This window comes from Scophthalmus maximus, chromosome 7 (genome assembly GCF_022379125.1).
Source record: "Scophthalmus maximus strain ysfricsl-2021 chromosome 7, ASM2237912v1, whole genome shotgun sequence".
In the NCBI taxonomy this organism is placed as follows: Eukaryota; Metazoa; Chordata; class Actinopteri; order Pleuronectiformes; family Scophthalmidae; genus Scophthalmus; species Scophthalmus maximus.
Window position 1 is genome coordinate 14,741,291 of NC_061521.1, and position 26,758 is coordinate 14,768,048.

General features: G+C 43.7%; 2 protein-coding genes across 2 annotated transcripts; one reads left to right on the plus strand and one right to left on the minus strand.

Annotated features, from left to right (window-relative positions):
* The first annotated feature begins 1,283 nt into the window (after positions 1 to 1,283).
* idh2 (isocitrate dehydrogenase (NADP(+)) 2) lies at positions 1,284 to 11,813 on the plus strand. Its single transcript, XM_035642449.2, has 11 exons — positions 1,284 to 1,566; positions 6,150 to 6,241; positions 6,642 to 6,807; positions 7,483 to 7,643; positions 7,771 to 7,914; positions 8,683 to 8,819; positions 8,961 to 9,112; positions 9,223 to 9,335; positions 9,602 to 9,699; positions 9,783 to 9,875; positions 11,396 to 11,813. Exons 1-11 carry the CDS (start codon positions 1,449 to 1,451, stop codon positions 11,478 to 11,480), a joined length of 1,359 nt encoding a protein of 452 aa, XP_035498342.1. The 5' UTR covers positions 1,284 to 1,448; the 3' UTR covers positions 11,481 to 11,813.
* Positions 11,814 to 11,852: 39 nt separating this feature from the next.
* Positions 11,853 to 19,064, minus strand: znf710a (zinc finger protein 710a). Its single transcript, XM_035642448.2, has 5 exons — positions 18,925 to 19,064; positions 15,258 to 16,751; positions 14,281 to 14,472; positions 14,009 to 14,183; positions 11,853 to 13,592 (listed from the first exon to the last, which is right to left on the minus strand). The coding sequence occupies exons 1-5, from the start codon at positions 18,967 to 18,969 to the stop codon at positions 13,423 to 13,425; spliced, it is 2,076 nt and encodes a 691-aa protein (XP_035498341.1). The 5' UTR covers positions 18,970 to 19,064; the 3' UTR covers positions 11,853 to 13,422.
* Between the last annotated feature and the right edge of the window lie 7,694 nt (positions 19,065 to 26,758).

The following is a 26,758-nucleotide window of genomic DNA, read 5'->3' on the forward strand; positions in this document are numbered from 1 at the left end:
AGGTGACCTGGCTGTCTCTGTTGCTGGCTCACTACCAAGCCAACCATGTGACTGCACAACACACTTCCTAGTCTTTCTCCCAGTATGGTAATCTTCCCTTGCTAAATTTAGAGGGCCCTCAGGGGAGACATTTTGGAATCATCCTGTTCCGATCCTGCAGATAATTTGGGATCTCAGTGAATTTGACCAGGTCTATCAATTTATGTTTACTTCAGTTAACTTTTCCTTTAACCTTGAGATGAAATATTTAGACTGTTAGTGATAAAATTAATTCTGTGAGGTCCTTCTGCACAATATAGATGAAGCAACTCATGTGGATTTGTGATGGCCTTTAAACGTCCCTCTGTCGAAACTACAGACTGCCACATCTACCCCAGCATCCTGCCCTGACTTTCCCTCTACCTTAAACTCTATCTCCTGTCGTCGCCAGGCCCTCTGAATGAAACCGGAGTCAGAGAAGAGCCTCACCAGCAGCACCTCATCAACATCATAATCAAGCCCTTATATTGAGGCCTCAGCTTCAGCCAGTCTATGCTTCAAGCCGTTTTGTCTCTTTGTTCCAGCCCGTTCCCTGTATCCTGACCATTGTGTCTCTGTCCACTGCCTCTGGGCCTCTAAGTCCAGCTCCTCGTCTCCCTGGCTTCCCTCATCATCCACATTTTTCCTTCTCCCTGCTCTGACTGCCTCCACTGTTTAACCAGCCTTCTCCCAAGCCTGCCCCAATTGGTCACTCACTCACATCAACATTGTTTATTCTTTTTCCAAAAATAGAATTGTAACATTTCCACAAATGGAAAATGTTGCTTCAAAAAGATGAAGCTAGACAAGTCATATGTGTTGGCGAACTTTTAAGGATGCTTTCAGGGGCACGTCAGTGTCTTCTGTGTCTCTGGGGGAAGTTTTCTAGGAAGTCTGATTAGAAAAAAATAACACCCATGTCACCATGCATGGTCATTGGGGATTGATCATGAGAATTTATATCAGAAAGTCTGCATGTTCAGAAAGATATAGACCATTAACCAGGGGGGGGGGGGGGGGTGAAAGCATAAAAAAATATACACAAAAACTCAAACATTCTGAGAGAACATCTCTACAGTGATTTATTACAGTGTTTGGGAGAATTGTGCTTGTGATGATAGACAGTGGCAGAGGTTGTTTGAGGTCGTCCTGACGTGAGGACCCGGGGGGGTTCATTCTTGTCCGACGCTGTTCGCGGTGTTTGAACCTCGCTCGGTGCTCCGTCGGTCCCTCCTCCGGGGTCTGTGTGTGACTTCTGACGTAGGCCCCGGCGTGTCCCGCCGGGGAGGGGTAGGAGGTGGGGAGAAGGGCGGTGCTGTTGCCGCTCGCTATATCCCTCGGAGCCTCCAGACGACTTGCCCTCTCTTTCGCTCCGTGCTCCGTTCGAGTGTTGACCCGCTAACTGACTCACTGACCCGGGCCGCGGCGACATGGCCGGATATCTGAAAGTCATCAGCTCCCTGTCGAGGTCCGCTGCCTCCGCGCTCTCCAGGAACCCCGCGGTGCTCGCGCCGGCTGCCAACGGGCAGACTTTGCAACAAAGAAACTGTGAGTGGAGACGCCGAAGCGGGTTTTTTTTTTTTTTTTTCATCATCAGCATCGCAACTAGTGGCTGTTAAAGCCCCTGTGCGTGTTAAAAAATGGCGCCTTTTTTTCCACCGTAGCCGCACGTTACAGTTGACAGACTATGAATAGCAGCAGAGCGCGAGCCGCGAGGAAGTGAGTGTCGGTCGGCGGCGCCGAGCTAACGCGGACATGCTAGCGCGCTCGGATGCTGCGAGTTGCTCTACGAGCTTTGAGGGGAAACTGGTGCTTCAAACACCTCCCGGGGTTTGTATGGCCGAGTGGATGAGCGGCGAGCGGCTCGTCGACGACTGGCTGTGTAGACGAGGGAGGGGGGGGGGGGGGGAGGGAGAGAGAGAGAGAGAGGGGGGGCGAGCGAGAGAGTTGACGTCTTTGTGTTTAAGTTGAACGCCCAGTTGATGGCGGTGTGAAGAAATGCGGTGTTTAAAATAAAAAAATGAAATGAATGAAACATCATCTGCCATAAACCAACCGAGAACACCAGTTAACATCCAGGCGAGCAGAAGGAAGGTGACTCGAGGGGACAGATTGCAGCCCCCTCAATGTAAATAAAACCGTCTGCAGATGAGTCAAATTAATCTTCCCGTTTTTTTTGGGGGGGGGGGGGGGGCACATGAAATATCAAGATTTCACTATAACCGGCGTTTTAAAAAAACAACAACAACAACGTCCAATCAGCTGTCTCGATTCCAAGCCCTCGAGCCAGCTGTTCATTTAACGCGACGCCGACTTGGAAAACTTTTTTTTTTTTTTGCCAAGGTCAGCCAGCGCATACGAGCCGGAGCTGTAGAGAGCAATGGCTGCCGCTGCCTGCTCTTGTCTGTCCTACACGGTACTCTCCATGTGGGTCTCAACCACACCTGGCCCCGGGATTCGAGTGTCAAACACTCGTGGGTCTTTTTGCTCCTTCTCGTGCTGCCTCTCTGAAGGTCGTCCAAGTGCGAGGGGAGACCAAGCAAAACTCTTCCTGTTGCTCCTCTTTGATTTGGAGCAGGGGTCCAGATTTGTCACGCGGGCTCGGCAGACATCCACAACATGTCCTGCAGCAGGGATTTGCTATTCTACAAGTTCCTGTGTCTTTTTAAAAAAAATTTTTTTTAGATGTCCTCCATGCAACTACACGAACAGTGAACAGTGAGCAGCCGATAAAGCGGTGGGTCAGATCAAGGGCACCTTGAGTCCTGGTGGGATTTGAATCGACACGTCACTGAGATCTGGTGAAGTTTGCACCAGCAGATGTGTTTGGCGGCTTAAAGCACTCGGTGTGCTGCTGCTGAACGCGGGGATTGAAAATCCTGTGGAAACTTGCGCTTGTTGTAAAACAAGTATTAAAATATTCAGCCACAGCGATCTTGCTCCTCTCTTTGAGACAGAACCATTGAATGAATGAACAATTACCAATATTGATAGGTTTCTTTTATTGCAGTCATAAGTTGCTGCAATTACACGCCCACTTAAATTTCACACTGCTTGTAAAAACAAAAAATTGGCCAGCACGGGTTTCTTGGCCGTGTGGAGAGAAGCACGTGTCAGTCTCCAACTTAAGTTTGTAAACTTGCATTAGTTCTTTTTGTCATTTTGGTTTAACCATTTATTAGAAGATACCTTTTATTTACATTTCTTACCCAGAGAGTGACCCTTTTTTTGGTGTAGCTACACAACTGAAAGAGTTCTTGCCTGTCTTTGTTGAAAGTTAACCACAGAGTGAAAGTCACAGCCAAAGGTTGTTGGGGTCGGGACAGTCATTATTTTTAGTGCCCTTGACAACGTGGGTCACGCTGAGCACATAGTAAATATCTCGGCATTCATTCATATTGGTTGTAAACCCCCTGTGCTACGATCAGAGTATTTCAAACCGCTAAAATACTGAGATTTGGCAGCGAACGCTCGGTCAGATTGTTAGTCTTCTTATTCTTTCATCAGATATTTCCTGTTACATTTAGGTAAATTCTCGTACAGCTGATTGAGTTATTGCAAAAGTTTGATTGCGATGCGTCTGAAAAATGAGATTATTAAAAAAACATCAAGAAAGGTTTTGTAGAGAGGGAGATGTGTCTTTACTCAAAGTAGGGTTTAGAAAAAGTGTTTGTTTTGGCAACTGAACCCAGGTGTCATTCCAACCAGTCATCGTAGCCAGTCCTATTCAAAATTAAGTGTTGATTCAAAGTAACTGTTTACTTGTTTTATGTAATGTCCACTTGCTGTTTTGTTTAATATTTTAGTTTTAAATGGAGGCATGATTGTGAAAAATACTCCCTGACTTTGGCTCAAGATACCTGTGCAATAGTGGGAAAAGAATCTTGCAGATAGACCTCCGACGCATGTGCTACTGATGTGGCAGGCAGGCCCACGTGACTTTGTTTCAGCTCACCCTTCTACATTCAGTTTATTATATTCCGAAGTTACATAACCTCCTCGGCTCGCTCCTGCACTCCCCACCTTCCCTGCGCTGTTATAACCGAGTCCCATTTTAGCGGATTTAGGTTAGACGAGTCAAAGTCAGAAAATATGTTAATGCCTAATCCACGATGCACTGCTGCAGAGACTCAGCTGGTGCTGTGGTCGACGGAGAGGGACAAAACCTGCCACTGTATTTACAAAAAAATAATCCAGTTCACCTTCTCCTCCGATGAGATGCATAATTAGTCCTGGTCATAACATATATTTCTATTTCTCACCATGAACAGCATACACTGTACCAGTTTTAAAAAAGCTGATTTTAATCCTTGTTTAATCCTCAGTATAATTAATCGTCTCGAATGACGCGATCTATACAAGTCATTGTTAATATAAAATGGGGACAGTGTTCTGGTTTTCCATCTTCTTTTGTGGAGTAAATTCAGTCATCACATAGAATGAAATGAAAATGAAACTGCAGACAAGTGATTCATAGTTTCCTCTGTCCCCTTATCTGTTATGCCACAAATTATCTCTATCTGCACCTTGCGACCTCCCCGTGAGACTTAAGCATATTGTTTAAATTACAGTGACAGCGGGGCAGCTCGGTTGTAAACATAGATAAAATGGCTTTGACTGTTGGTCACACGAGTGTACGCTGGGAATCTTTATCCTCATTGTGACATCTTATCCTCTACACTTCGGACTAACACAAGTCAACATCACCTAGCAACCTTAGCTAGGTTACCCAGCAGAAACACATGGACTTCCTTGGTGATGCTTTGGGATAATGTCTAGTCAGACAGGCCATACAAATGATATGGGTGACCCGCTGAACCCAGTCACGTGCTATTGCGTAACAGAAAGGGTCACAACTTTGCTACAGGGTTATTTTCAGTGCTTCATGCTCACCATGTATCTGTGCTCTGCAAGGATCATGTGTCATGTGTCCAGCATTGCAGCGGAGCACAGGCTGTTTTGACAGGTGCTACCAAGGATTCATAATCCCATACTTGATCAAATGCCTTCACAAACTCAAATGGATTTTTAAAAAAAGTCCTTTTTAAAAGTCTTGTCTTAATAAGGAGAGCCAGACACTAAACATTCCCTTGCATTATTGTGGGAAGGCTTTGGTAGCAGTAGGGGAGCATTCACTTGGCTGGGAAATCTGAGAGTCACCCGATCCTCTGCACCTCCCCCCGTACTTTTCTATTCACTGAAAAGATCCTGCTGGCAGGACACTGAGCAGAACGAGAGCAGAAACCAGTGATAGGAGATACCAGTGTATGCGGATGCAATTGGAAAGCAAAATAAGTTAAGCGACAACTCTTCCAGAAGTCACTGTTAGAATGAAAACATAGCAAAAACTTGTTTATAGTTAAAATGTTTTAGAACACTCTTTGGTTGGTAGTTCTTTTTGGACATATAACTATTTTAATATTAATATACCCGTTTGTTAATGGATCTAAGTTTATTTTAAGTTCACTGATTAATTAATTCATCTGTAAAATCCAAATAAGACCAAGTGTCCATCACATGCTACCACTTCCCAAAAACTCTTACTTACCCAAAGGTAAAGTGTAAGTACAACGCAGGGAAATCCTCACGTTTGAGATGTAGCCACAAAATGTTTGGCGTTTTAATGAAATGATTGGCTATTAAAATTGCCATCAATTAACTTTTAGTCCATTGGCTAGTCTTGTCAGGACCACACAAAACAGTTAAAGTATTGTTAATGATATTAACATGGAGAATAATGGCAATAAGTCATGAGTGGATCTGAAACAAGTAGTTGCTTACTTCAATTTCATTTTGTTAGTTAAAAATGAAAAAAAATTGACGACTTGCTACACGTCATAGAAGGAAACAATTGTAAAATGCTTACAATAATATCAATTAAGAAAATAATATCGATAAGGGAAATAATTGATTGTTGCATGCTTATTCGAAGGCACAAATATGATCTGGTAAAAGAAAACGCTGCCTTTCCCCTGAAAACAGGATCTCTCCCTTTTTTCTTCTTTCCCATTAATGCAGTTTTCCTGTGTAGGATTTTTTTCTTCAGCAGTCTTTGATCTGAGATAAATATGCATTTTAATGTGAATGAAAAGCCAGTTATACCTGAACCCTTCTTCATGTGTGATTGACAGATGCTGACAAACGCATCAAAGTGTCCCAGCCGGTTGTGGAGATGGACGGAGACGAGATGACCAGGATCATCTGGGAGTTCATCAAGGAAAAGGTGATTTGGGGGTAAACGCACTAGTGCGACTCTCAGAGGAGGCCAGGCTCACACTGTCTAACACATGTTTTTTTAATTATATATATCTCACAGACTGGCACATTTATATGAAGGGAGGATCATGTGGAAGATTATGTATGAATGGTGAGGGGGAGGGGCATTTGTGGTGGTACATTCAGTCACTGGCTGATTTTCCCCCCCAGGAGAGAGCAGATGGTGTGTTGGCTCAAGGAAAAGAAACGTGGAGAAGCATGAGATAAAATCTTGCAATGTTTTCTGACATTTGATGAGTTGTATTTTACTCTTTACAATCCCAGTGATCCCAGAATGCATTGCTTGATGGGTAATATAATTGGTGTCATGAAAAAAAAATGTGTTGTGTTTGTTTGTGGTCTTTTAGCTCATCCTTACCAATGTTGATGTTGAGCTGAAGTATTATGACCTGGGTCTGCCGTACCGTGACCAGACTGACGACCAGGTCACCATCGACTCTGCCCTGGCCACCTTGAAGTACAATGTGGCGGTCAAATGTGCCACCATCACACCCGACGAAGCCAGAGTGGAAGGTTAATTTATACACTTCTAGTTTCAGAGTACTTCAGACTTGAACTCAATGCCTTGCTCCCTGAAATATTTAGATATTCACAGTTTATCAAAAGATTTGGAACAGTTTAGTGGAGAGCACAAAGTTTCTCTCATAGTAGAATCTAGCAGTAAGTTAAACTAGTTCCACTTAAAATAAAGCATTAATTGAGAGTTCCATCAGTCCTTTGAAGTCCTTATAAATAAAGACTGAGGTTGAAGGGAATCCATTCTTTGCAGCAGAGAAAGTAGAACATATTTACATGACCATGTACACAATTAAAATGCTCTTTTGAAAGTGGGGAAAACTCTGATTGATTGGGGGAGAGGGGAGATCATTGATTGACATACATTGATTGAAACGAGCAGCAAATTACATGTACAGTAAAAAGTGTGTGATGGTTGTGTAGCAACAGTCACCAAAACTAAAGAGAGCAAGGCTGGCACGACCAGTACTACATATATTAAGACAAATAAAAAGGTTGAACATCTCCCATTCTTCTGCTTCAGGCCTATTTGTATTGCAGATCCAGTTAAAATCCTTGTCTTTACTGTGATCAAATACATTTGCCTGGTAGTGCATGTCGAGATAATCTGGTCATATTGTTCTGTGCTACATAGTATGTTTCTTAAAGTAATTTCTATGTTTTAATGCACAGAGTTTAGCCTGAAGAAGATGTGGAAGAGTCCTAATGGAACCATCAGGAACATCTTGGGCGGCACAGTCTTCCGTGAGCCAATCACCTGCAAGAACATTCCCAGGCTTGTACCAGGCTGGACGCAGCCCATCACCATCGGCAGACATGCCTTCGGGGATCAGGTGAGTCTCCTCTAAATGCTGAATTTAATGTGGCCTGCTCAGTTTACAGTAATCTCTATTTTTGTTAATTTCAGGATTGATATCAAATTCCTAAAAGTGAATTAAACTTGGTGTTTTTCTTCTACAGTACAGAGCAACAGACTTTGTTGTGGACCAGCCTGGCAAATTCAAGATGATCTTCACGCCTGCTGATGGCAGTGCAGGCAAGGAATGGGAGGTCTATGACTTCCCTGCCGGTGGCTGTGGAATGGGCATGTACAACACAGATGAGGTGAGCACAAAATGTATCTCTTACTTGTGTGAGAAACGAAGTTAGATACCAATGATCCTGAAAAGCAAAAATTTGCTCTGCACTTTGTCTGAAAACATCATAAGTCGTGCTCAGTACTCTACTTTTCCCCCCCCAATTTTAACATGCAAATCTTGAAAACATGGTTCATGGATAAAAACTTTATTTTTTGGTTTTAAATTATTAAGAAATAATTTGGCCTTCAAATTTATTTTTATCACTATATGACAAAAGATTCCCCCTTGTGCTCTAAAAGTCATTAGCTGGATAAAAGACAACATGCTTTTCAGATTGAAATGTCTGTTTGCTAATGAAGTGGTGTAAATGTTGGCTTCAGAAAGTGTGTGAGAACTTTTCTTTGTATTTGTTGCCCTTAAAAAATATATATAAAATGTCTTTAAAGTTCACAACTAATTTGTTTGTCAGTACTTATGCAGCTATCCCTGATATTACTAACTAAATTTCTTTTTCACACACGCTTAAATAACCTGATACCTCCCTTGATTTTTGCCTCAGGCCTTTTTTAAATATTAGATATAAACAGCAGGCGTAAGCAGTAGTCTAACCTTCATTCAACCTGCTTCGCTACTGTTTTGTTTGCCGACATTAGAGCGGGTCTGTTTGATTTAACAACATCAGAGGTCATCGTAGGTGACTTTCAAGCTGTGAAGCGGAAGGTTGTTAACCTCTGTGCTACTGATAAAAGACCTACAGCGGTCATTAACTCTTTGTATTTTTCTTTTACAACAGTCTATCACAGGCTTTGCACACAGCTGCTTCCAGTATGCTATTAACAAGAAGTGGCCCCTGTACATGAGCACAAAGAACACCATCCTTAAAGCCTACGATGGCCGATTTAAAGACATTTTCGAGGATATCTATGAAAAGTGAGTATCTGTGAAGCTCATACTCCAAAGTTAGAATTGGTACAGTATTATAGAAACTTGAGCCACATTTTCACTTGAATCTTTGTTAGAATTGGTAAAAAGCCAGTAGTAGCTTTAGTTCATTGTGTTTGTTTTCTATAGGAACTACAAGCCTGAGTTTGACAAACTGAAGATCTGGTATGAGCACAGGCTCATTGACGATATGGTCGCCCAAGTGCTGAAGTCTTCTGGAGCCTTTGTGTGGGCTTGCAAGAACTATGATGGAGATGTTCAGTCTGATATCGTCGCACAGGGTGAGATACTCTATAGAGACATACATGTCTCGTTGGAAATACTGTCCCTCGACATTTTTTGTGAAGTTGTTTGTTGCTCTAAAGCAGGATTTTCTGTTCCCCCGTTTTAGGATTTGGCTCTCTCGGACTCATGACATCGGTTCTCGTGTGTCCCGACGGCAAGACTATCGAGGCAGAGGCTGCCCACGGTACTGTGACCAGGCACTATCGCGAGCATCAGAAGGTCAGTAACCACACGGCTCTGTTTGAAAAATTTTCAGCTGAGGAATGAATCAGAAAATGTGTGAAGGCAAATTATGACCCAGCAAAGAGACTGGGTAAATCTGTGGAGTTATACTGCCATCGTGTGGTGAAAATAAGGAATGAGTAGAAGGCATAGATGCTTTGAAACCAGTAAATGATCAATGCTCTGTATTCATGATCATTTTTTAAAAAGAATTACATGTGTTCTAGTTGAAAGCTTAACATTCTCCTCAACTGTACTTTCAGGGAAGGCCGACCAGCACCAACCCCATTGCCAGTATTTTTGCCTGGACCAGAGGCCTGGAGCATCGTGGCAAGCTCGATGGCAACCCCGACCTTATTAAGTAAGAGAACCATGATGTGAAAGTACATATACTGACCCCGTGAAACTCTTTGGATTTCCTAAATGTCTTGGGTTTGTCTGCAGGTTTTCCCAGACCCTGGAGAGAGTGTGTGTGGAGACTGTCGAGAGTGGTACGATGACCAAGGATCTCGCAGGCTGCATCCATGGCCTATCCAAGTAAGTTTATACTCAAGCTTTACAATGCAGTTGTTCATGTGACATTGCCTTCTCTCTAACATACTGATTACAAAGAGGATGAAGGTGATGATGTGTAAATAGTTAATTTAATGGAGCTAGTTTTTGCCGTTGTGTCTCCCGGTCAGCATGAGTTCAACAATGAGCTGTATATATCCAATGGCGATCTTTATCCACACTGTGTTGGGCGGGACATCCATAACGAAACATTCAACATGTTGAGCTTTGACTGGTTGAATGAATGAGTCATCGGTGCAGCATCACTTACTGCACGGTTACAAAAATGACATTTTTAATCTGGGAGACTTGTGAAGGTGTAAGGAAGGGTCTGGCCCCCAGAGACCACTGTAGATAAGGAGTGAAAAGCTCTTGGTACCTATGCACCTGTGGGACGTCACACTTAAAACATGACGAATAAAAAGCAGGAGTGAACCACCACAGCTTTAAAACTAGTAACTGCCTTCAATGTTGTCTGTTCGCTGTTGGCACTGCACATCATTTACATGTAAATATTTGGTATTAAAATGATTATGGTCAGTTTCAATCTAGTAACTGTGAGGATGTGCTGATTCGTAAAGATTATCAGTAAATGTATCAGTAACAAATGGTCTTTAGTTGCTCTTAATTTGTAAATGATTAAGTATGTATCTGCTTAGTTCATGGTTCATGTCTTGGGATGTTAATCCTATAATGGCTCCCAAAAATGAATGTTTGGAAAATGTCCTCCTTCTAATTTAAGATTAAAATATTCCCTTTAATCCACCACCACAATCTGTATGAAACACTTGCATAAGATGAGTTGTTTCTTGTCTTCTGATCTACTGACATGTAATACAGGTTGGGAACTTGAAATGGCGTCTCAAATGTTCCCTCATCCTTGTGCATGTTTGGGAAGTTTTATACCTCTCATGGAATTAGCATGTTTGGGAAGTTTTTTATTTGTTTGCCAAATATCTCCAAAAACGTTACCAATATCAGTGAAGTGTGGTGTAAAGTGAGGCCATGGTCTGAAGATGTTTCTTTTTTTGTTGCAAATCAAAAATGGAGATCAAGGACAATTTATAAGATTCTTATTATCATGAAATATTACACTTGGGAATATTTGCTGATTTCAAATGCACATGAATGAAGAAGAACAGAGTATTGCCTGGCTGTCCGCCTAGATTCAGGTACAGCTCAAATATTAATTTTCTTTAAAACATTTATCAAACCCTTTTTTAGTAAGTGTTGTTAGCCCTGGTGGAGGTGCTGTTTTTCTCACCAACTTGTTTCTGCACATGACTGGTGTCTGTACTAGGTTCTCTCACTGGTCTGTTCCCAAATGTCATAGTGTTTCATAAAGTTGCTACTTGCAAAATCTTAATGTTTAAGTAATAATTATGACAAAAACAACATTGATTAATGCTTAACCCCAATAATAGAAATGTTACTAATTGCCATTGTGTTTCCAAAAGTGTAGTATTGAATTTTCTCATCTGCTCCCTCTTGTCTTGCCTCATCAGCGTCAAACTGAACGAGCACTACGTCAATACCACAGACTTCCTCGATGCCATCAAGACAAATCTGGACAAAGCCCTCGGTAACTGAAAAGGACCTGAAAGAATATAGTTAGGGCGGAGATGGCGATGTCACTCATCTGTTTTTGTACCTCATTTTTAACTTAAAAGGTCAATAAATCCTCCTGCATTTTACCTGAAGGAAATAAAAAAGTACTGTTTATAGGATTATTTCGTGTGCTATTAGGTTAGTGAACAGTTGAGAGTCCTTCCACCTGATGCCTCCCTCACAATCTGTCCCCGTATTTGCAAGGTTTTATTTTTGTAATGTGAAGTACTGTATTCAATTACTGTGTAATGCCTTGGGCAGGACTGAAGCCTATGTCAAACATATTTGCCAATAAATCCCTTGTTTGACCCCTAATTAGTATGTTTTCTTTTTGAACAAACGAAAGTGCAACCATTTCTTTTAAAGGTAAATAAATTTATTATTTTACAGTATTGTCTGGTACACAACAGTATACATACATTTCTATCCACATGATCTCCACAATTAATGTCAAATACAGATAGCTGAACATCTTTCCCTTTGTAACATCACTAAAACAGTGATGGAGTGAACACAGAAGCTGAAAAATGCACACTAATTAGCATTTTAATTTTTTTTTAAATGCGCTATATCAACATCGCAAATGGATACCTTGCAGGTTACAAGTTTGAAAAGCTAAGCACTGGGAAACTGAATAGATTGAGCATTTCCCAAATCATTTTCCATGAGGTCCATGGCCCTGTCACATGTTGGGAGGTTGTCGTTCATCACTTGAGACCAGTGTGCAGCATGATGGATGGCACGCTCTCGCAGACACACTGGGGCACTTAATATTTCTGTCCGAGTTTTTTGGGACAATTCTTGTTGAGATTCATCCATTATAAAAAGCAGAACTGCAATGTGAATGCAGGGTTTGCATTGCTTTTTGAAAAATGTTGCAGTCTTGTCTCGTAAAGGCCTAGATGGAGGGAAAATGGTGAGGTGTGCTGAGCGAGAAGCTGTACCATAGTCCGTTCTCTGCGGTAATCTTTTGAAGAGATCTACAGATGGGAGGGGAACCTGAATGTAATTTCATGAGGTCTTTGACTGAAACCCCAAGAAATCCAATGTCCCAGCTCTACACAACATCGAGGAAGAGGCTGACGTTTCCTGTAGCTGCTAGATTTGATCCAATTCTTTGGTAAAGGGGTACGACCATGTAAAAAAAAAAGGGCTGTTTGGATTTTTCTTTTCATTAGTATCTTGAAACATTCCACAGAAACAATTACATTCATAGAGGAGAGCTTAATACAGAGTGATGCTTGTTAATGCAGAAACCTAAAAAGTAGACACAGTGGTCCTCGGTGCAACGCAGCCATCATACAAGAGGACTGATACATCCTGTACAACAATATACAATAAAACACAGATTGAAATTTTGCAGACCTCAAATTGAATTTGTCACAGTATAAATCAAAGTGAATTGTTAACCTCTGCAACTTGAAAAGCATTGGCAAGTGAGAAGAGGAGTAAAACTTGTTCCCTTCTTTAACCCTTCACATTAGTTCACCCCAGCAGACTGAATGAGTAAGTGCACCATGACATCACCATATGCTTTGATGCTTTTTCAAATTAGGTTCAGGTGATGTTCCCATTTTTAAGCAAAGTATTTATATAGATTCTTTTACTTTCCTCTTCTCTATTTATGACGGTTCACTTTTCTCAAATATAATATGTATTCAGTAGATTTGCAATGTTTTTTAGAGATGAAAAATATGTAATTACGTTAAAAAGTATACATTTTCAAATTTAGTAGCATTACGAGTAATTCCAGTGCATATGAATGTGCAGTTTGCTGGGCCTCTTCATGCCCTCGAAGAACAACAAAAGCACTATGCCTTTAACAGCAAAGAAAAAAAAAGAAACAAACCAAAAACAACAAAAAATAAAAAATCCCCATTTCATTAGTTCACACTTATATTGAATGTGGGGTCATTTTAATAATTCATGCAGTGCTGAAACGCCCTGCGCCCTTCCCATAGGTGCTGTAGTACTCCATTTGTGATAGTTTAGCAATGTCTGGTGTGTTGTTGTTGTTTGCCCGGTTTTCTCGCTCGCTGAATTCAAAGCTCTCCTCTTCATAGTCCTCTTGGCCTTCTGTGTCTTGGGGGGGTTCTGGAGAAGTAAACAAAGACAGGAATATGATCCAACTGTGTCCTCAGGAACGCACACATACAACTTGCGGTCTTCCTGAAGACACATGGCCTCATGGAGGGCAGCCAGTAGATTGGCCCTTCTCCTCTGCCACAGTATCAGTCTCCACTGATAGAGACAGGCATGTCTAATCCAGGCAGTTCTATATTTACTAAACACACAGGGAGGGAGGGACAGAGTAACATCAAAACACTTGGCCACTAGATTACAGTACATGCCGAGTCAAAGTGCATTAGGCACAGACGGAGTGATAATAATGCGACACCAGACCCCACCAGGACATTTGCCACACGCAACTCATCAGCAGATTCAAATGTCATCCAGGAAGTTGCATCTGTTTCCAAGTGTGAGTGTAATGGAGCGATGAAGCAACTCACCATGTCCGTCTATTGAGGAGTCCATGATTCCGTGTTTCACCTTCATGTGTCGGCTGAGGTTGCCCTTCAGGTTGAACTTGCTGCTGCAGTAAGGGCACTTGAAGGGCTTGCTGCCGGCGTGGAGATGCATGTGGCCGAGGAGGTTGTACATTCTGTTGAACGACTTTCCGCAAACCTGAGAGACAAGAGCTCAAGGGTCAGTGGCCGTCCCTGCTGCGTCCCAATTGCACCCAGTTTTGACTCGGTGTGAAAGTCCACTAGCTTTCACTCACCTTGCACTTGAAAGGCTTGACCGGAAGGTGGACAATCATGTGTGTTTTAAGCGTCTGCTTCTGGACGAAGGTCTTGAAGCAGACGTGGCACTGGAAGGGCCTCACGCTGGCATGGATCAGCATGTGCCTCTTCAGGTTGGCCGACAGGGTGAACTCCCTGGCACAGACGTCACACTTGAATTCTTTCATACCCTGGGGAAACAGATAACAGAATGTTTAAGGCCTTCCATTTAATTTGGCTAAATATATGGTTAAGAGGAAAATAAGGAGAAGGAAACGCACACAAAGCTTGCGTGTGTGCATGTGTTTAAGCATTTCCACTCTAGCTTTTGATATTTCTCATGTACATTACATGAGCCCCCCCCCCCTCCCCAATGTTGAAAGATGGAGTGGAAAGAGTCCAACATAGGAAAGAATAAACTTTTTCTTTCTTCTTTTTCGTTTCAATATTTATTTAACTATTATTTTAATAATTAACAAAAGCAACAAAAGCAACTGCCATGAAAATTTTTTTTCCTCTATAGAAAAAAACCAGCATTTTTTTAATGAAATGGAGAGAAAGACGAGAATGATTCATCCGACAAAGGAAGTTGCGAAATACACGACACGACACGAAACATATGCAAGTGGGGGGTTGAGTCACACACAAAAAATCAAGCCCTTTGATGGCTGTGTTTACAAAGCAACTGGTTTTGGAACGAAAGGCTGCGATGCAAGTGTGCAATATTTCCCTTTTTTTCTACCTGGATACATACAGAGCTCTCTTGAGTGAAAGAAGCTAAAATACGTTGCTCCTTTCCTAAATCCCTTGTATGCTTAGATCTTGAATTTTCCATTTTTAAATAAAGGTTTAGCAGTGTTGTGTGGTTGTATGAGGCCTGTCCACAACTGTTTTTGCTTTGATCACATAAATTGGTAGACAACGGCACGTCATTGGGTTTCAGTACCGTAAGTGCGTGGGAGTGCGCTGCCTGTACCTTGTGAGTGAGAGCGTGTTGTCGAAGGTGGTGGATCTGGACAAACTCCATGCCACACTCGGGGCAAACGTAGGGCCGCACGTTCTGGTGCTTCATCAAGTGGTTCTGCAGCTGGCTGCGGTAGGCGAAGGACTTGTGGCACTCTGTGCACTGGTACGTGGTGGGGCCCTGATGGCTGGTCAGGTGGCGCTTCAGGTGCGCATAGGTTGGGAACTCCAGACCACACTGGGTGCAGACGTGGCACTGGCCATTCTCGTGTTTGTTCTCGTGCGTCCTCAGCTCACTGGGGTAGGCAAAGCCACGGCCACAGAAGCGACAGCTGTAGGGCTTGACGTCTGAATGCTGCAGCATGTGCCTCTTCAGGTGGCTGGTCTGCGTAAAGGCCTTCTCACAAACAGTGCACTTGTGAGGCCGGGTTCCCTGGTGGGTGAGCAGGTGAGTCTGGAGGTGGCTCGGCTGCTTGAAGAGCTTTCCACAGTGTAGACATTCGTGAGGCTTAATTCCATTATGGCCCAGGATGTGAGTAACGAGGTTGTATTTGGATGTGTATGACTTCTCACACATGCGGCACTTCCAGCGCTTCAGGCCCTCTCCCACGTCTACGCAGTAGGACTCATCAATCTGCACGTTGATGTCCAGCCGATCAATCTGCATCCGCCTGGCGAGCCCCTCTGGGTCTGACCACAGCATGGCCTGGCCGTTTTCCTCATACTCCCCTGGCAGGGACATGTCAGCAGGCTCATAGGCCACCTCATTGGACTCATAATAGCGGCTCTCCAGAGGACTGCCAGTCTCTCCGCTGGTCTTGAGGTTTAGTGCTTCCTCCTCTTCTTCTTCTGCCACCACCAGCTTCTCTTCTTTCCTCTCTCTGTCTCTACCAGTGCTCTCTTCTTGTACCTCCTCTGGCTGTCTGTCTGTTTGTCGCCTGGGTGTATCTCTCACACACGAGGCACAGTTTCCACAGGCCTGCTCCTCTTTCAGAGACCCTTGTTGGGTGACTGGATCCTCTGACTTGCCAGGGCTATGCCTGCCTTTCATGTGAATGCAGGAAGGAGGGGTATCGGACTCAAGTCTTTCACCTTTAACCTGAGCCTGTGGACTCGGTGCTTTCTGCAGACGACCCTCTAATTCTCCGTCGTTCCTGGGCCTTTTGGTCCTCCCCCGGGGCCCCGGTCGTCTTCTTTCACTGCAGTGGGGCTGGGGCTCCGGCTCCCCAGCAGGCTCAGCTAGGTAGTCCCCGTTGGCCCCGATCAGCTGATCAGCGTACTCATACTCCATTGCTTCAGGTGGCGGAGGGGGGCACTCTCTTGTCTCCCCAGTGTAAAAGCCATTAGGAGCAATGGTGGCCCCAAAGATTTCATTCTGGGAGATGAGACCGAGAACAGCTGCCTGAGCCAGAGAAAGCACCACCACAGGCTCGGTCTGCGTCCCCACATCCACTTGGCTCTCAGTCATCTTGGGGTAGGTTCGCACCAGGCGGCTACTCTCCTCCTCCTGGAAGAAAACATACAACAAAAGTCAGAAAAAAATGAACTACAAGCGCTGCGTCTTTGTGTTTGTGCTTTTTATTATTCCATTGTTACAAAATCTGCCTTACACAATGGTTCCTCATATAACCCCATTTCCCCATTGCAGCCTCACACTATTGGTAAGGTTTCTATTAATACAAACAAAGGTTTTGTTTGGCCGTAATATTGAAACTTTCATCTTATTTAGTTGTAAATATTCCTTGTCCCAGATGACACGATACAGACGCTATACAGTCTTCTGTCCAAGGCCTCCAAGAGAGTGTTAAGATAATGTTTTTCAGGGTAACTCTGAAAAGCTGCATTTGGACTACGCCTTGTTTCTTTGCTCTGAATCCGCAGAACATTAGATTGAGGAGATAAGGCAGATCTGTGTTAGCACCCCGCTTCCTTCCTTGACAGGCTTTAAAATAATAAAGAACACAACAAGGGATGCAGGTCCAGCCAGGAAGTAGACTTCCGTGGACTGTCCTCAGCACTTCCTGTGGGGTCCCGGGGCAGCCGGGCTGACCAAAGTCAGCTCATCGCTGGAGCTATCTGTCCCATTCATGAAGAGCAAAGCGCCTCAGCTCTACACTCAGACACTCCTGCCGTAACGGACTTCATAATGCTTGCCACACTGGGCTTCCTTAAAAGGATGATATATGCCGACAGGCAGCCTCATATCCATAACAGACATTCAATTGAGCTTCGAGCTCATTCTGTATTCTAGAACGATGCATAAGACTCGCTAACATAATTGCATGGTTCGGAAGTGTTTCAGACCCACATGCACATGTTTACCCTGCCGCCTGTAAAAGCGGAACAGCAAGGAAGAAATTTGTGGTAGGACCAAACTGGCTCTCTGTGGTAAAAGAGAAGTGAGACTTGTAGGCCACTGGTTTCAGGTTATTTCTCAGCATGAATCTAACTAGTATGGAAATATGTATAGAGAGAAGCTCTGACCCCGGGTTTCCTTTCAGACAAGACACTAGTCTTCAATCTGTGCCATACAGGCAAGCAAGAGCTGTGTCCCTTTCTGACAGAATACAAAGAGAATAGAAAAGGGGTGGATGGAGAAAAGGGGATGGAAACGGAGAGGAGATAGTGATATTGCAGGAATAAAGGTGTGTGTGTGTGTGTGTGTGTGTGTGTGTGTGTGTGTGTGTGTGTGTGTGTGTGTGTGTGTGTGTGTGTGTGTTGGGAGAGGGGAGTAGACCTGGATGCCCTGATAACCACGTCATTTATAATTACTGCTTTTAAAGTAGTCAGACAGAGACAGACTGTGTGTTTGTGAGAAAGAAAAGGAAAGAGACTGGGTGTGTATTTGAAAGCGTGTGTGTGCGCGTGTGTGTGCGTGTGTGTGTGTGTGTGTGTGTGTGTGTGTGTGTGTGTGTGTGTGTGTGTGTGTGTGTGTGTGTGTGTGTGTGTGTGTGTGTGTGTGTGTGTGTGTGTGTGTGTGTGTGTGTGTGTGTGTGTGTGTGTGTAAGAGAAAAGAGAGGGAGGGGAGGTATGGAGAAAGGAGAAAGAGCTGTGGGCGGGGGAGGAGTGGAGGGAGGGAGGGAGGGAGGGAGACGGAGAGAGAAATGAGATGGAGGGGCTGAAAGATAAAGAAAGAGGAGAGGGAGGGGAGGGAAGGGGAACGAGAGATTGAGTGAGCATGTGAGAAGAGGGAAGAGAGAAAGGAAAAGGAGTGGGAGGGGGTGTGGGGGGGGGGCGGAGAGAGACAGAAAGACAGAGTGAGTGAGAGAAAGAGGGGAAGGAGGGAAGGAGGGGGAGCTGGAGAGAGAAGAAAAAAGCAGAGCTAAATGAAAGGCTGACAAAATGAAAGAGAAAAAGACAAATGACAAGGAGACAGAGAAGGTAGGGGAAGGAAAGGCAAGAGTCCGTACTTTCACATTTAAAGTTGCAACTAAAAGACACCTAAGGACAAACAATTAAACAGCGACAGGAAACGTGCGCGGAGACAGAAACTCTTATCTTCTTTTAAAAAGATGTTCTCACTGCGGTAGTCGTGTGAAAAGTAATCTGACTTCTGCTCACAGTCGCACACAAACAAGCGAGTGTAAATACCCCACCAACAAACTGCAACGCAAGTAACCACCACCCTGTAACCCTTCACGGCAACACATCCCCTCTGCATCTTTGGGTCACAAACTCACCACATTGTTCCTGGAGTGATGTTTGAGGTGTTTCAGGGATCTCATCCTTCAGGAGAAATGAGTGGAGTAAAAAAATCCACCTCCTATTTATATCTGTGGGAGAGTGGGGCGGTCCCACGGCTCATCCTCCTCCTACTGTTGCTGTTATCAGAACTGACTGTGCCTGCCCCCCTCCACCAGCCCTCCACCAAAGACACACACACAGACACACAGATACACACAGATACACACACACACAGACACACACACGCGCGCGCACACACACACACACACACACACAGCATCACCCCATTTCTTTCTCTTCCTCCCACCCTCTCCTTCCCATCTCACTTCTCTTTCTCTCCTCTTTTCTCTTACAAACACACACGCACACAAACACAGAAACACACACACACACGCACGCACACACATCTTATCTCCCTTTCTCACTACATTCAATTCAGCATGACCCTTCAACACACATTTCTCTTTAAGGCGCACAGGAACACACGCTCTATCTTTTCTTGATCACACTTCATACTTTGCATTTCCTTTTTTTTTTTTCTGTGAGCATGTGCTGAAACCCACAAACAATTATAAAATCTAATCAGTTGTTCTTCAGACAGATATAGGTGGATTTACACACACACACACACACACACACACACACACACACGCATGTTTATGTGTGTGTGTGTGTGTGTGTGTGTGTGTGTGTAAGCAGGCGCACATAGAGGCACGTACACACTTTCACAACACACTCAAACACTCATAGAGACTATGGGTGGAGGTGCGTCTGTCAGTAGCACAACAGTCAGACAGATAATGTCTGAGAAACGCTAAAATTTTAACTTTCCAGAGACCGTGTAGTTTGCTGCCATTATTTCTAGATTCAAACTAATTAACTATTGAGACAGCCTGAAGTATACTGTCTGAGAAATTCAGAAGGAAAAAAAATTGAGTGACAAAAGAAAAGAGAAGGAGAAAGAAAGGAGAGAAAAGCAGTTAGGAGCGAGGGAGGGAGGGAGACAGACGTGGGGGAGAAAGAATAAGGAAGAAAGAAGCGGAGGGAGGGGGAGTGAAGCTGAGTGGAGGAAGAGGAGGAGGAGGAGTGGTGGTGGGGGGGGGGGTGAGAGAGACAGAAAGAAAAAGGGAGAGAGGAAAGAGAGCTGGGGTGGGGGAGGGAAGAAGAGAACGCAGCAAAAAGGAGGAAGAGGGGAAAGGAGAGACGGGAAGGGGGCTGGGGTGGTGTGGGGGGGGGGGTGGGGGGGTGTGAAGCATAAGAAAGGATGTGGCAAAAGAAAGAGAAAGAAAGAATAAAAGAGAAAACAGAAAGAGGGGAGGGGGAGTGGTGGAGAGGGGGTGGGGATGGGAAGAGAGATAGAGGGAGGGTTGAAAGAAAATGCAGTGAAAGAGAAGAGCAGAGGGGAGGAGGGGGGGGGGCTGGAGGAAAGAAGAAGAGAGGAAAAAACAGAGAAGAAAAAAAAGGGGGATGGTGGAGTGTGAAAATAAAAAAGAAGAGTCCATCAGCAAGAGAAAAGAGAAGGGGGGTGCAGAATCAAGGAGAGGAGGAGGGGGGGGGGGGGGGTTGAGAGCAAAGGGAATGGAGAGAGGAAAGTAGATAGAGAGACGGAGAGAGTGAGGAAAAGGAAAAACAGCGAGGGAAGACATTAACTATTGAACTTCCAGATTTCTTTCAGGCTGTGTGGAGAAACAGTGCGGCAGAGTACCTGCGGGCTAAGTACAGGTTGTGTGCTGAAGTAGTTTGCACTGACGATGGTCCTGATCATTACACAGGTATTCTAATATACCACAGCTTACCTTACCCTTTTTGACTAGTGAACACAGGGAGACGAGGGAGAAAAGTCTGACCTACACATGTATGTGGCGGCGCAGGCGAGCACGGCGAACGCTGGGTGGACACATGACAATTGTGACTGCAAGACTGAGGACTGTGCATAAACATTTCCTACTAAATAACAGGAAAGGGCAAACCTTGAAAACCTTGATCAATCATCAGCGGCTTGGAGTGCTGCGAGAATGAGAAAGATAGAGAGAAAGGGGAAGCGGAGGGGGAGGAGGGAGAGATAGGGAATGAGAGTGAGCGCCGGGGAGGAGGGGAGAGAGAGGAGATTGAGTGAGGGTGTGAGTGAGGGGGAGAGATAGCAGGAAGTCGAGGGAGAGAATGGGAGAGAAAATAGAAGGAGAGCAAGGGGAAGAAACAAAGAGATAAGAGGCTGAAAGACAAAGAAACCACATGGAAGAAACAACAAGGGACACGTACATAAAACAACACAGAACTAGCCTATGGGGAAAATGAAAAAGACACAGACAACAAAAGTTTGGGGAAGAAATGCACTGGCTCCTTTCCAGGCCTGAATCTTCATAACAGCAGAACCTGCTCGCTTGTCCATTTACTTTGGGTGCGTGCGTGCGTGTGTGTGTGTGTGTGTGTGTGTTTGTGCAGGGCTACGGAAAACTAACAGTGGAAAAGGTTACAATGGATAATACGCGTATGATTTAATTCAGTTCTTAGATTTCTACAGGTTCCTATGTGTATATGAGACAGGGAGGGGAGTAAAGGAAGTACGCCATTGTCCCGCTCTCAAGTGTACTAACCCTCAACTGGGATTTTCAAATGTGTGTTTGTGCGTGTAGTCGCGTGCGCGCATTTGTCTGATGTCTGAGATCAGGGACACAGAGACACACACACACACACACACACACACACACCAACATACTTACAGTTCCCCACCATCCTGAAACAACACACTTCTGACACGGGTGTCCGTATGACTTATAGACTGTAGTTTTCAGCAGCTCCTACTTGTCCGTTTCCAAACCCCAGGCCTGGTTCTATGTTGTTTAGGAGGACGACGACCAAAATTATGACTTTTATTTTTTGTTGTGTTGCAGCAAGAGGAAGAAAGATTAAGAGTGATTGAGGGAGAAGGTGGGTGGGTGGTGGTGTGGAGGGGGCAGATTCAGATATCAGCTGTCTGTTTTACCCCTGAGAAAAGCCGCTCAATGAATCATAAAACTGCAGAGGACTCATTCACGACAACTCCCTGTTTCCTTTCTTTCTTCCTCTCCTTTCTTTTTCTTGGGTGTGAGTACATTGAAAATGCATCAGCCATAGGTCGGTCTCTTATACACCCCACGCCTCTTGCTGTATGTTCGTGAGCTCCCATTGTCAGTGTTGTTTCTTCATCCAGCCCAGTGACAGGCTGCATGCAGCCCGAGTTTGCTCTGGCTGTGTGTGATACGCTGTGCTGGGTGATGGCTATAATTCACCATCCTTCCCCTGTCAGGCAAAATGGAAGCTTTGTAGGTCTGTGTACAGGGGTTGTTATAGCTACAGTGTTCAGGTGAGGATCTTTTCTCGCGATCAGAAGGCGAGAAAGAGGGGAAAAAAGCTTTCGCTGTGTTTTGAACTTTGGCTATTGGTCTGATGTCGATGTTTTAGCTGGCCGTTCCTCTCAGACCTGTGTCTCAGGCAGCAAGCCCACACACCTTCTGTTTTTTCCAGTGCTGGATCAGTCTCACCTCTGCGCGGCATGCTGATATAATAGTAAGTCTCGAGCATGATTAGCTGTTGTAATTAAGCGTTCACAAAAAAAAAAGAAAGAAGCACAGCAGGTTTTTCATAAGCACAGAACAGACAATCACACAGCTTGAATCTAAGCAATGCAGATGGAATATAGCAAAAGTGTATAAAAGCAGCCACACCCTAGTTGCACGCCTCCAGCTTCTTTCATTAAGGTCAGTTAGAACAGACTGGACACAGACAGGGAACACAAACTGAAGAAAAGAAAGGGGAAAAAAAGCTTCAGTCTTTATCTGTATTGCCTCACTCGCTGCTGCGAAGAAGCAACTTTGACTGTGAGGCATACATGATTAGACAAGGTTGACTATAGGTGAATTACCTGCAACTTCAACCACGTAAACAAACATACATCTGCAGCTTTTTTTTTTGCATTTTCCGAATCCAATGAAGAGGATTTCAACGTTTGCTTTTTTCCCTCTGTAAAATTTGAACAAATCAAGTCTTCAATTCGCCCAACAAATCTTTCTCACAGAAACCACGAGGCAGGATGCAGAAATGGTCAGGGCACAAAAAACCCAACCCTAAATAAAAGATTACTCTCCCCATTTTCTAGTAAGGCTACTAAATGGAAAGACAGAATATTAGCAATGAAGTAGCTCTGCTTGGAGACAACATTGGAGAAAGGAGTGTGGGGAGAGCTTGAAAAAAAAAAAAGACTGAATATAAAGGAGAAAAGACAGAGTTGAGGGAGGAGAGGAGAAGAGCATTCAGCAAGGAGGATATAAAAGGAACAGAGAGGGGGGCGAGGGAGTGAGACAGAGCTATGGAAGGAAAGAGAGAAAGGGAAGGGAGAGAGAGAGAGAGCATAAGAGAGCGAGAAAGAAGAGGGGGGCATGGGAGAGCAAGAGAGAGGAGGAGAGAGAGATCAAGAGAAAGAGGGAGGAGGGAGGGAGGGAGGGAGGGGGAGCGAGTGAGAGAAACAGAGACAGAGGACGAAAGAGAAAAGACAGTGAGGGGGAAGGGAGAAAGAGGGATAGCCACAAGAGACTCAAAAACCACAGAATAAAAACCCTCTGTCTGTCTGTAACTCTATATAGATATACAAATATGAATCCTAATATATGGGCACATTGCATTTATCCAACGGGAAAGGATAGTCAACAGTGCGGGATTCAACATGCACCTCAAGTTCATTCAATAAGTCAGCAAACACAATGTAGGACCATGGAGAACTCATATCCTCTTATCAGGAATGCAGTTTTTCATTGCAGTAAGGTGGGAGAGGAATTCTACCAAGGTACTTTATCCTATTTTAGTCGCTCTGAAGTCTCTTCCTGCTATGTGATTCATGGAAAAGTATGCTTATAAAATATACGCTGTATACGGTCTCGCCATATTCTCCCTGAAATGGTTGTGCAACATACAGATGAGCACAAAGCAAAAGCACGAATTTGGCGATCTTTCCGACTGTCCTACATAGTGAAATGGCCCCAGATTTACTGAAGGTGAGGGCCACAATGAACCACAGAAGCCTATTAACACTAGAGGTCTCTGGAGTGCCTTATATGCGGGTTGGAGTCGACCACATCCACACTGGCTGTAGCAGATAGTTGGGGACACAGCCACTGTCCCTCTATGGCCGTCACTCCTTTGTATTATTCCTCCACCTCCCGGTAACAAATTTCAGACGGAATTACTTTTCTTTCGTCCAAGTTTCATTCTTTTAAATCAAACCCTTTGTCTATCTCTTCTTTTGTACCTTCCTCCTGTTTCCATGGTTACCTCTCTCTCTGCTCTGTACACTATCTATCTCTTCCTCCGTTTCCCTCTCTGTCTCTCTCACTCTGTTCTTATCTTTCTCATTTTGCTTTCATCTCTGCCTCCCTTCCTCCTGCTTTATCCCACACCCTCCTCACTCCGGCTTTTATCTCTCTTCACTTTCATCTGTCTTTCACCTTTCTCTCCCCTTCAAGCCTGCCATTCCATCATGCTGGTTTTTGGTTCTTACTTATAGAGAGAAAGTTTTATCGGTTTCCCTGTCAATTCTGCATTTTTAATCATCTCCAATTTATCCAACCCACTTTCAATGCCATTGAGTCATGCATTAAATTGTCTCGGGCAGAATGTGTGTGTGTGTGTGTGTGTGTGTGTGTGTGTGTGTGTGTGTGTGTGATAGAGAGAGAGAGAGAGATGGAAACCATAGGTGCAGGAGGCTGTAGTCTTTTACAATAAAAAATAAAGAAGAATGATTTCTGTCATGATATCTGGAGATTAAGTGGCGGCTGTGGTTTTGTCTTTCACAAGTGCAGTACCCCCCCCCCCCCCCGTCACACACACACACACACACACACAGATGTTATTTTCTCATTTTCCGATCAACATCTATTGTGCATCAACAAATTTACTAACAGACGCTTATGATTTCATTATTTTTGATGGAATAGTGGACTGCTCTCCTGCTTATCTGAGTTCAGACCCACTGAGACTGAAGCTGCGGATAAAGGTGGATGTCCTCGACATGGGGCTGCCTCCTGTAAGGTAGCCTGTCATTTCTCTGCAGTGATGAAGATGTTCTTGTGAAGCACACATGCCTCCCTCTACGCACCTCAGTTGGGAGATAATCGTATTCACACACAGCTGTGGCTGGTTCAACGCACTACCACATCATGTGTCGCCATGTGATACTGCACACTGAAGGCTTAACCACAAACAGAGACCCTTCCCATTGATATTTGAGAGGACAATGATCACTGTACATGAACATGTCTCTTGGCCTAATACCAATTCACTGTAGGGTTGTCATCCATGGTGGTGTACATAGGTGGGGGAGTGTGTCTTCAAGTCACTGACAAACTCATTCCAAGAGACACTGCATGTGGTGTGGGAGGAAGTTTTGTTCTGCAGCTTTGACTGAAACTAACCTCCCTCCCCTCTCCCTCGCCTTCCTCTTCCCCTTAAAGTACCACAACTATTCAGAAAAGAGAATAAAGAAAACCTGAATAGAGGAAGAGAAAAAAATGGGGTCCCTAGGCGAGAAAGAAAAGAAAAACAATGAGAGAAAACAGAATGAAAAGAAAAAAAGGAAGGAGAGAAAGAAGGACAGACATAGAGAGGGGAGACAGAAAAAGATACAGAGCAAAAGGAGCATAAAGCAGGGAGATAAAAGCATTGCGGGGGGAAAAAAGGAAAAGGAGAAAGAACGAAAGCTCTGAAAGACAGGAACATTTCAGTGGAGATATATTCTAAGAAGAAAATAAGGGGAGCAATATATTGGAAGGGAAAAAGGTTTATTTGGAATTGGCTAAGATGGGTTTAAAAAAATGATAAACCGTGTAGAGATTGTGCAAATAATACAGATGAAGCTATTATAATTATATATATTTTTTTTAAGTGAACATTCTCGCTGCATCCTTCATTTTCAGTCATACCATGAAAAGAACAGACAAACAATATACACACTTATGCTTTAACTATTTCTATGAAAAAGAGAGAACCACAAATATTTGACCTTTAAAATTGACAACATAATTTGACCTCCCTGTGTTTAATTCACATTCCTCTTCATAGGTGTGCCTGGCAGGACACTCTTAATATTATCATTATTATCGCAAGGTGTATTTGCACAAGAAAAAAGGGATACATGCAGCTTGTACTAATCATCTTGCAGGAATAATTGAAAAGATAAAAACAATTACACAATTTGTGACTGAGTAAAATAATATTTACTGATTCACATAATGCTGGTATCTGTACTGTTAAACAACACAGTGCCCAGCTTATATGCAAAGAATTCTGTAATATATGCACCACGTGATATTGTTTCATTATTGGAATTTTATTTTTTGTTACATCACAATGTTTTACAATGACAATAATCACACTTTTTCCGAAAAAATCCACATTGGTTTTTCACGACATATAAGCACGATTAATTCCATTTAGAGTTTTATATCTTTCAAAATACACAAGTGGCCAGAGCCATTTAGAAGTAATAGTACAAACATTTGGGGAAATATATTTATTTGCTTTTGTGTTTGGAGTAAGATGAGACGGTTGATAACATTGTCATGTACTTGTGAATTAAACAACAGCCAGCAGCTGGTTATCTTAGTTTCGCACAGCGAACAGGGAGAAATAAACAAAATCTATGTAAATAAAACCATAAAATTATGTACTAGGAAAAGCAAAAGAGAGAGTGAGCAGTTGGCACATTTCTAAATGCTAAGATACACAACAACAAACACAACCGTGAGACTTTTATTCATTGGCTATCTTGTGAGCTACACATGCAAAATGTAAAATATATCT

Bases quoted from the DNA above. Each gene is read 5' to 3' on its own strand.
- idh2 (XM_035642449.2), top strand. From the start codon at position 1,449: ATGGCCGGATATCTGAAAGTCATCAGCTCCCTGTCGAGGTCCGCTGCC. The intron at 6,242-6,641 runs GTGATTTGGGGG...GTGGTCTTTTAG, and splicing joins GGGAGTTCATCAAGGAAAAG to CTCATCCTTACCAATGTTGA. The intron at 9,336-9,601 runs GTCAGTAACCAC...CTGTACTTTCAG, and splicing joins ACTATCGCGAGCATCAGAAG to GGAAGGCCGACCAGCACCAA.
- znf710a (XM_035642448.2), bottom strand. From the start codon at position 18,969: ATGAGATCCCTGAAACACCTCAAACATCACTCCAGGAACAATGTG. The intron at 14,473-15,257 runs GTACAGGCAGCG...CTGTTTCCCCAG, and splicing joins AACACGCTCTCACTCACAAG to GGTATGAAAGAATTCAAGTG. The intron at 13,593-14,008 runs GTGAGTTGCTTC...TTACTTCTCCAG, and splicing joins CTCCTCAATAGACGGACATG to AACCCCCCCAAGACACAGAA.